Raw genomic sequence first — 11137 nt, forward strand, 5'->3', positions numbered from 1 at the left:
GCCGGCCCTTTCCGATCTTCTCCCTGGACTGTTGCTGCCACTGACGGTTTCCCTGGGAATAACTTGGTCATCGGCCTTTTCCCCTGGGCTGATTTCGTTCGGAACTGTATTTCCTAAAGTAAATGGGCCATCCACTCTTTTCTCTGGAGTGACTCGGTCATTGACTCATTTCCCTGGAGTGACTCAGTCATCAACTGATTTCCGTGGAATGACTCAGTCATCGACTGATTTCCCTGGAATGACTCGGTCATCGACTCATTTTCCTGGAGTGCTTCAGTCATCGACTACTTTTCCTGGAATCACTCAGTCATCGACTGATTACCCTAGAATGATTCAGTCATCGACTGATTTCCCTGGAATGACTCGGTCATCGACTCATTTCCCTGGGTGATTCAGTCATCGACAGATTGCCCTGGAATGACTTGGTCATCGACTCATTTTCCTGGAAACACTCGGTCATCGACTGGTTTCCCTGGAGTGCTTCGGTCATTGACTAGTTTTCCTGGAATCACTCAGTCATCCACTGATTTCCCTGGAACGACTCGGTCATCGATTCATTTCCCTGGAGTGACTCAGTCATCACTGATTGGCCTAGAATGGCTCGGTCATCAGCTGTTTATCCTAGAACGACTCGGTCATCTATTCTTTTTCCTGGAGGTCTTTGGCTCTTTTCTGGAATCCCTGATTCCTTGACCGATTGTGTCCTTGGCTGTTCCCCTGGAGCGACTCCCTCACGCGCCCTTTCCCTGCCATAGTCCCGGACTGTTGTCCGTAGAATAACCTGGTCATCCCGTTCCAGTCTCCGGCAAGAACTCTCTGTCTGCTATGACGTCATCGTGTGGTTTCTTTGGAGCGATTTGCTCACAGTCTAGATTTCCTTGTCTTGGCCGTTTCAGTCATTTTATCCAACTCTTTACATCAGCTGCGTCATCAGCTCTTTCCCGCTCTGACACAGACTCTCCTGTTCGCTCTGTGACGTCTCTATCGCTTTATGCGGGAATGACTCGGTCATTGATTGTTTTTCCTGAAATGACTCGGTCATCGATTAATTTTCATGAATGAGTCAGTCATCCCCTGGTTTTCCTAAATGAACTCCGGGAAGGCCTTGGTCGTCCACTGTGTTTCCTAAAATGACTTGGTTATCAGTTCTGGAGTGGCTTCATCATAGGCTGTTCTTCCTACATTGAAACAGTGATTAATTGTTTTTTCTGAGTGATTCTGTCAATCCACTGCTTTTTCTTGAATGACTCTGTCATTGATTGTTTTTCCTAGAATAAATCAGTCATCGACTCGTTTTCCTAGAATGAATAGGTCATCGACTCTTTTTCCTGGATTGACTCTGTCCTTGACTAGTTTTTCTAGAATGAGTAGGTCATCCACTATTTTCCCTGGAATGGTTGGATCATCGACTGTTTTTCCTGGAGTGACTCTGTCATTGACTGGTTTTCCTAGAATGAGTAGGTCATTCACTATTTTCCCTGGAATGGTTGGATCATCAACTCTTTTTCCTGGATTGACTCTGTCCTTGACTAGTTTTCCTAGAATGAGTAGGTCATCCACTATTTTCCCTGGAATGGTTGGATCATCGACTGTTTTTCCTGGAGTGACTCTGTCATTGACTGGTTTTCCAGGAACGACTTGGTTATGCATTGTGGGTTGTGGCATGACTCTCTCATCCGCTATATACGCTTCGGTCACCATGTCCTTTACAGTGTGTTCTGGGATGACTCGATGTGGTCCTGGGCTGGCCCTTTCATGTAGCTGGTGTAAAGGATTGACTTTGTCATCCACTGTATGTCCTGGGTTGACTCGGTCATCCACTGTGTGTCCTGAATTGACTCGGTCACCTACTGTGTGTCCTGGATTGACTCGGTCATCTACTGTGTGTCCTGGGTATACTCGGTCATCCACTCTGTGTCCTGGATTGACTCTTCCATCACTGTGTGTCCTGGATTGACGCTTCCATCCACTAATTTTCCTGGACCGACTCTGACATCGACTGCTTTTCCTGGCCAGAGGAAGATGGCCTCTCACTGTTTGGGTTGCAGGTGCTAAAGGCCTGTTTCCTGGGGGACTGAGCGCGTGCATTCATCCCTGGGTAGGCACACGTGCACACGCACACACACGCACACACGCACGCACACACGCACACACTCATCTACTGCAGTCTGTGCCATCGAGAACCCCAGGAGGGCCCTCGCAAGGTGAGACTGGTGCAGACGCTGAGTGTCCCCCAGCTTGCTCAGTGCACAACGCTGTCCACTGTACGTGTGCTCGGCTCGTGCGGACCCTCGGGTTTCGGGGCTGCTTCTCCATCAGCTGAGGAAGGAGCGGCTCCTGCAGGTGCATGGCAGCCGCCTGTGCTTGGGCGCCGCATTCGTCTGAGGTTGCCCTTGGGTAGGAAGGACACAAGACTCTCAGAGGACCATCATGCAGACGCATTCCCCTGCGCACCGGGCCCGGATGTCTCACCAAATAGGGGCACTGCAGGGCTCAGCGGATTAAGCCTCGCACTCCCGGTTTTGGGTGAGGCCAGGATCCCGCGTGCGATGGGGGCATCCAGCCCCGCATCAGGCCTCACGCTCAGTGCGGGTCTGCGTGACTCCTTGTGTCGGCCCGTGCACCCCTGTCGGAAACTGCTCCATGTGTAAAAACAACATAAAACACCCCCAAAATCCGTCCTTGCCTTCTTCTTTGGTCCCGCGGGAACTTCCACGTCCTTTGATCTAAGTCCGGACAGTCGTTTGTGATTGTTTTTCTATGCAGATTACAGGAATTCTAGAAATTAAGTCAGAGCGTAGAGATCATGGTAATTCTGGAAATTAAGTCACCGAAGGGCACAACTGTATGATTTTGAATCTTCCTGTTCATGTATGTTTGTCCATTTCTTCAGTTTACTTTTCAGAGATCTGTAAAGTCTTTCATTTATGGATTTCTTTCTGCACATCTCTTTTTTAAGGTTATTTGTGGTTTTTTTAAAGATTTTATTTATTTATTTGACAGACAGAGATCACAAGCAGGCAGAGAAGCAGGCAGAGAGAGAGGAAGAAGCAGGCTCCCCGCTGAACGGAGAGCCTGATGCGGGGCTCGATCCCAGGACCCTGAGATCATGACCTGAGCCAAAGGCAGAAGCTCAACCCACTGAGATACCCAGGCGTCCCTTTTAAAGTTATTCTTAAGTATATTATCTTTCTTGGGGTTTTTTTTATTTGCATAGAGTTTTTTCCTACATCAAATTTGGGATACATTGATTACTTCTGTATGTTACTTCTTCGACTGGATTATTCTATAGTTTAAGTTACTGGGATCATTGGTTCTCTACCATTTGCAAAACAACTTCGATTTCTTCCCTCACCTCCCCAATCCTTACGCCTCTAATTGTCTTATTCCTTTCTCTGTGCATGAGCAAACACCTCCGACATGATGGTGAATATCTGCACAGATGTTTGGGGTCCTTGCATGTTTTGGTTGAATCCTTCTTGGTCATGGCACGTTTTTCAACCCGGTCGTAGATTGTTTCAGGATATCTTATTTACTACTTAAACGGGAGTGTTTGTAACTAATAGGAGTCTGACACTTTTTCATTAGAAACTGACACACATTTTGAGTTAGAATGTGGACTCTTTCATTACAGCATCAGAAAATGACATAGCTTTCAGTTGTGTGTAAAGTTGACATATTAAAGTAAAAATCTTTTATTGCTCTTACAAATGTTTTCAATTACATCTTGGTATCAGAGGCTGACAACGATTATCCTTTTTAAAGTATATAAGTAAACACTTCAACAACTGAAAAATGTACATTATTATGTTTTCTTCCTTGAAAGAGTATTTATATTTCATCTGGGCCAAGAATCTTATCCTCAACACAAAAGGTTTATCTGAAAATATTGATCGTATCAGTATCCTTCTCTACGACCACATTTGTGGATAAACGGAAAAGTGACTTTTATTCCTAATTTCTGAAACAGTAGTTACTTGTATCTTAGCCCCTTTTTCCGAGTTACTGTATTTTTATTACAATGTATCAAAACATAAATATTTTATTACAATGTATGAAAACATAAAAATAAATATATTTTATAACGGGCGTTTTTATGAGGGATATGTGGGGACGATAAAATAATAGGTCAGCATGAATAGGTTCCAATATTCTCCCGGCCCCGTCGTTGCACTTTGAACTCATCATTTAGGCACCAAACAATGCCACCAGCCCTAGAATAAATGCTAACACCACAGCCAGTCATTTGACCCAAAACGTTGACCAGTGATCTTTAATCTGGGGTAATCACTACCCAGTGTGTGCAAACCACACTCAGGAGGGGTATGGTTTCAATTCTTTTGTTAAAGTCTGGAGGATGGGCCTCTCACGCTTGCCTCAGTTCTGTCTGACATTGAACCCGTAGACTCATGGTTTTTACCTGATTACATTATGGTTGGGTTTTACTATCATGGAAGTATACATATAACTAAACTAACTATAACATATAACTAAACTATCTATATAAACTACCTATCTATATATATAAAATATACTACTTACTGTATATATTATAGAAGCTATATATAATCTATATATGTAAACTATACATATGATATATATATATATATATATATATAAAACATATAACTAAACTATTACAAAAAATGTAGATTATTGGAATGAACTTTAGAAGGTACTATGTGTTTTATTTGTGTGTGTATGTGTCTGTGCCTATGATGCCGATTGAGGTTTAGAGTGTAAAGCTGGAATAATGGAAACGTTCTAGATGGTCATTATCATTGTTATAGAAAAGTTTATAAGGCAAATATGATTAACAGAGACAAAGGACACTGAATAATACAAAACAAGATATTCAACTAAGAAAATACTCAAAAGTCTAAACTTGGGGCACCTGGGTGGCTCAGTGGGTTAAAGCCTCTGCCTTCAGCTCAGGTCATGATCCCAGGGGCCTGGGATCGAGCCCCGCATCGGGCTCTCTGTTCAGCAGGGAGCCTGCTTCCCTCTCTCTCTGCCTGCCTCTCTGCCTATTTGTGATTTCTGTCTGTCAAATTAATGAATAAAATCTTTTATAAAAAGTCTAAACTTGTATGCAACGAACAATTTTACTAAAAACAAGAAAATTGGGGCCCCCAGATGGCTTAGTCAGTGAGCTGTCTGCCTTCGGCTTGGGTCATGATCTCCAGGTCCTGGGCTCGAGCCCCACATCAGCCTTCCTGTTCAGTGGGAAACCTGCTTCTCTCTGTCCTTTTGCCCCTCCCCATTGCTCATTTTCTTTCTTTTTCTCTCAAATAAATAAGACTTTAAAAAACCTAAATACAAGAAAATCAAAGTGCCACAGTAACTAAAAGAACAAGAAAAAAGCAAAAAAAAAAAAAATTAAAAAAAAATAGAGCAAGGGAGATTCAAGCAAAATATATCGATAATTTAAACCGCACAATTAACAGGTGGTTAAATAGGTACATAATAAAACTTTTCCCCATTGATAGGAGAGTACACAGAATATTCAAATAAGAAACATGATGAATGTATCCCCGCGCCATGATGTCTCAGTACAATAAGTGTATGCCGTCCCCTTCTCTGAACATGAAGAAATTAAATTTGAAATCAAGTTAAAATACAACTGGAATCCCACATTGTTCACAATTAAAATGTAATTCTTTTTAAAAATTTAACTTGGGGCACCTGGGTGGCTCAGTGGGTTGGGTGCCTGCCTAAGGGCTCAGATCATGGTCCGCAGGTCCTGGGATCGATGTCCTAGTTGAGCTCTCGGCTCAGTGGGCACCTGCTTCTCCCTTTCCTTGCCACTCCCCTGGCTTATACTCTCTTTCTCTCTCTCTGATAAATAAAAAAAAAAATCTTTAAAAAATTAAATTCTTTAAAAAAATAAATGAAAAGATTTATCGTGTATATTTGAGAGCGTGAGTACGAATTGGGGGAGGGGCGACGAAGAGCGAAATCTCAACCTGACTTTGCACTGAACGTGGAAATGGACTTGATACTTGGTCTCACAACCCCAAGATCATGACCTGAGCCAAAAAGCAAGAGTCACATGCTTAGCTGGCTGTGCCACCCAGGCACCCCTAAAATGTAATTCCAAATATTAATACTTTAGGGAAGAAAGGTTACGTGAAAATGAGAAAATAGGACTCAACCAATGTGTTAGGTATGAACATCCATGAAATACTGCTAAAATGAGATCCAAGGGAGATTAATAGTCCAAAATATTTACATAGGGTACAGGGTAGAGAAGTTTAAAGATAAGGAAGTAGTCTTCCAGTGTAAGAATACAGAAAATGAAAAAAACAAGAGAAGATGACAAAAGGACATTGGGGCACGAATCTTTTATGCATATTCTACACAACTGTGTCTTCTGTTCTTTGACACTGTAGGAACCAAGCAGATGGTAGACAGTAAGCGTAGAACCCAAGGCACTTTGTGTCTTTCATCTGCATACGGTGAATTACTCACCCGTCCTTGGTTGAGTCCACAACAGTTTGGGAAATGGGATGGAGGTTCCGTTCTTCCTCAAATTCTCAGTTCTTCAAGGTTTCCTCACTTCCCACCCATGATTTTAGGTGCCCAGAAGCTTGGTCCAGGAAGCAGGACATTTGCTGGGTGGCAGTATGTTTAAGCTTGTAAATTTAGCTTGGGACACCAGATGACCCAGCCTTGCACATACTTTGGCAAAGCCAGAAGAACAAGCGAGTCATGCTATCTTCCACGCAGTGCTGGCATGGGTGGGTTTCAATGGAATGATCCTCTGTGCATAGACACAGGCAGGAGATGAAGATGGAGTTAGTGGCTGGACTGTCCCACCACTGTGTGCCCTAGCTGGGTCATCCCAAAGAACCCATTTTTTCAAGCCTACCAAGGGGCCATCCTCAATGACTGAGGAGTCGGTGTGAAGGTGAATGCGTGTAGGTGACGTCAGAGCAGAGCCCCTAATGGGCTGGAGAGGCTCTGTGGCGTGCGATATGCTGATGAGAAGTCTGTGCCCTCTCAGCGGAGAGCTCTTAGCGGTTCCTCTCATGGGACACTTTGGAAAGCCATGTGGCGAGACTGAAGGAAGCCTGTGATCGCCGGCAGCCCTACTCCTGGTGCAGAGGAAATTTCATGTGGGTGCAGATGAAGACATTAGGGTACTTTGTCCCCGATAGGTTGCCAGGTGGGACATTTCGAACAGCCAACTGCTCGAGAGATCAAAGTGAAAGGAAAAATTACAGTGAAAGGAAGCAGGAGCTCTCCGTGGGCAGAGACAGACCGGCGAACCCGAACTGAACAGTAAATGTGACAAAAATTTCTGGAAGCAAGAACCACCACCAGCATACGTGTCTGTTTTCTCTGTTCTCATAATTTACATCATGGCAAAGACTTGTAGGGTGTGTCGAAAGGGGGATGCACGTCCCAGTCATCGATCAGGGGAAGATGACATCATTTCCAGGCCAGAGCTCATTTTCCAGATGAGCTCAGAATCGTGGTCATTTTTAATCAACTAAAAAATGGCGGAATACATTATTAAACCTGGTAGAAGCCGTGGGATATTCCACATAATGTGTTTACTAAGCTGGAAGAGGGGAAGAGACTCCTGAAAATCAAATGTGCAACTTCCCTTACTGTATATTTTCCGGCGAGGAAGTCTCGATAGCTTAGAATTTGGATATTACACATGATTCATGAGATTTTGTGTGTGTTTTTTTTTTTCCTTCTCATCTATAATATGTGACTCTCTATTTTTCTCATTCTGAGACTCATGCCCAGAAAGTCAGTCTGTTGTTTTATATTCCTTTCAGCTGCCAAGAAAAAGAAAAATGCACTTTTACCTTCTGTTAAAAATCTGTAGAATTTTCACACACAGTGGATTTTTTAAAAAAAAAAAAATCCTCCTAATTCAATAGTTCCTACGAGAACGATGTATTCATTAACCAGGATGACACAGAGCAGAAATGTTGTTGATGGTTTTTAATTAACATGGTTTTTAATTTTATATCCTGGGTTTCTCAATGTTTGTTTTCAAAGATTTCATTTCTAACAAATGTCTTCTCCCGACCTAGGGCTCGAACTCACAGTTCCAAGATCAAGAGTGGTACACACCAGTGACTGAGCCAGCAGGGTGCCCCCTGGGTTTCTCAGCTTGAAAGTAAGTGGAAATGTTGAAAGATCCTACCCTAATATTACTGTAAACACTTTGCTAACAGTTTATTTTCAAATCAGGGTAAGTTGGCTACAAATGTGTCTAATTCTTCTAATGCACAAAGTGCTTGAAAACTAATGGTAGAATCAAGGTCTACATATATGAAAATATATCGGGATTATACCCTGTAGATGATAAAAATAAGACATGCTCATGTAAGAGGAGTGACTTTTACTAATCCTAGTAAGAGCGGCGGAGATCCATTTGTACATACATGGAGAGAAAACGTGAAATCTAGGACTTATGACCCTCATGATCTTGGTCAGCTTTGGGGCCGACAACTTGCGAAATGTCAACGTTGGCATCATTGACAAAAACATTGAGAACACACAGGGCAACTCAAGAGCTCTGTTAAGTGTTCGTTGCCCTAATTTTGTCAATTATGAGATGTTAAAATAGTTTGTAAGACGACTAGAGTCTGCCTCGTCAACAGGATTATTCTCAGACGAAAGTTCTCCCATCTGGGTGTGTACTGTACGTCCTCCGCAGACGTCCGGGCATAAAGCCCACTTTCATGAGTAGTACTTTAAGTGCCTACTCCAGGCAGATCCTTGTAAAGAAAAAAAAAAATTCTTTAGATTTTAATGTCACAGATTTTGATTTAAACTCTAAATTTTTTTTTTTTTTTGACTGTGTGGAATGATAGAAGCCACTCAAGCTCTTTAGAGAATACCCAAGTCAAACTCATTTGATGAGAGTTTGCCAAGCCTTGACTCTGATAATAAAATAATTATGGTAATTAAAGCTACTGTTCCTTCCACATACATATATGTAACAGTCTGATGGGCCAGGCACTTATACTGCGTGATAAAAATAAGCATAGTAGGAAAAATATATACACCGTCACTTGCCTTCTGTATGTGTTTGTGTGTTTGCTCAGAGCTGCAGTACATGCACTTAACTTGTGCCAGGTCCAATGGATGTAAAGACCAAGATTACAAAAGTGAGGAGAAAGCCAGTTCTCTGGAAGAAGATAGTCTATTGGGATAGGTTGGTTGGACAGTTCCTCCAGCAGAGGAAGTTGCATGTGCAAAGACCCTGCGCAGGAAATTCCAGACCCAGGCGAGGCAGCAGTGTTATGGATTTCTGTGTCTATCCTAGAACTTAGAAGTTCCTAGAGGCTCTTATGTGGGAATTGGACTTACATCAGACTTTCTAACGGAGGACAGGCTCGGATGGATTTGAGAGACAAAGACCAGGATGGGATGGATTTGAGGGACAGTCAAAGACCAGTGAACTTGGTGGTTCTCATAGGTCTGTAGAACTAGGAGGTGCAGAGCACATGCGTAAACTTATACCCTTGGGGACGGCAGCCAGCACCCTTTAATGCACTTAAATGAGGTCTTTTCTGATCACAGAATCTTGCTTTGGGTTGAGCAGCAAAACCCAATGGCGACAACAGAAACCATTGTCCATTGCTTGGTGTTTGTTTCTGAGGCACTATTCAAGTCCCTTTTCAAGATAATTATCTCTTTCTATACCTCCATACCAGCCCAGAACTCACCCACCCATGTTATCAGGGTACCTATAATTTACCCTGTAATGGAGAGGGAAAGGGGAGGTGTGGGCTCTGCATGCTAGCATCTGTACATCTCTCTCGAGCAAGAATATAGACCTATTCTCCCCATTAAATATGAGTAACGAGCTAAATTGTATGGTGCTGGCAAGAGCAGTCCTGATGTACATAAACAAGAAAGCAGTACTTCTGAGGACATTCATAGAACCCTGGAATCTGTACATTGACACCAAAAGAATACCTATTTAGGGGTGTATGAGTGGCTCCATCTTCAGCGTCCAACTCTAGGTTTGAGCTCAGGTCGTGATCTCAGGGTCGTGGGATGGAGTGCCACATCGGGCTCCCTGCTCCATGCAGAGTCTGAGATTTTTCTCTCCATCTCCCTCTTCTCCTCCTGTGTGTGCACATGCTCTCTGTCAAATAAAGAAATAAATCTTTTTTTTTTTTTTTTTATAGAATATCAACCTAAAAGCACAGATGTGTTTTTAAAAAGAATTTTAATAATTAGGGACAAGATTTCATGCAGTTTCTGAAAGACTTCTCCTGTTGGGTGGGGAGAAGCAATGACTGATTTGCAACTAGAATTTGATTCTCTCCGCAGACCTTTATGGAATGTTACGGTTTTTGCTTGTTAGGAATTTGAAGACTCTTTGAATGTTGATTTTCTTTCTTGTTCATCTTGGCTTCTGATATAGCCACAGGCCTAAGGAATGTCAGGTACATAGATCAACTTGTATTTTTTTCATTGCTTCTCGTTGATGGCCTAACCCCTGGTTAGCCAAAGGAATTGGACAGCATGTCAGTGCCTAACTCGCAGACCTAGTTCTACTGATGTGCACGTGTTGCTTTAATAATTCACGGAGGGGACGAAGGTAGACACACAGACTTGCCTTTGGTCCTGTCTGTCATTCTCAAGCTGACTAATTTATTGAACGTGTCTCTAGGTAAAGTTTTCTTATCTGTAAAATGGTGAAAATAGTACCAGCCATACTACGGAGTTGTTCTAAGGAAGAGAGACCTGAGAAATGTAAAAATCCTAGCTCATTATAAGTAGACCCTACATGGTAGAGTTGTTACCGACCTCTCTGCAAGCAGAGAAATGGCACAGCTAAGTTATTGCTTATGATCTTAGAATATGCACACGATTTTCCAGTATAATGCCTAAAAAAGAGGCATTCAAAGGTTTATCCACCACGACAATCTCAGTTGGATTGGAGGTAGTATTTTGAGTGACCCATCCTTCGGAGATATTTCAAATTTCTTAAATAATGTGATGGACGGATACCCTTGGGTGTCTGTTTTCCATCCAAGTGGATCAATTGAAGGTACTGGATTCAAGAGGAGAATGGGCCATAGGTTCGAAGGGAGGGATTCTATGTACCGACGGGGATGTCCCAAATTCCTTCCTAGCACAATGCCTGGCTGAC

The 11137-nt window shown here is 42.8% G+C and overlaps 1 protein-coding gene across 1 annotated transcript in view; it reads left to right on the top strand.

The window, feature by feature from the left end:
• STS (steroid sulfatase) overlaps nucleotides 1–8164 on the top strand; it is a 269624-nt gene extending 261460 nt beyond the window's left edge. The window contains exon 10 of the mRNA XM_059158708.1: nucleotides 8055–8164. Within this exon, the coding sequence (XP_059014691.1) occupies nucleotides 8055–8104 (50 nt within the window). The 3' untranslated portion in view covers nucleotides 8105–8164. The remainder of the gene's footprint in view (nucleotides 1–8054) is intronic.
• The last annotated feature ends 2973 nt before the right edge of the window (nucleotides 8165–11137 follow it).

This window comes from Mustela lutreola, chromosome X (assembly GCF_030435805.1).
Source record: "Mustela lutreola isolate mMusLut2 chromosome X, mMusLut2.pri, whole genome shotgun sequence".
NCBI classification, from domain to species: Eukaryota; Metazoa; Chordata; class Mammalia; order Carnivora; family Mustelidae; genus Mustela; species Mustela lutreola.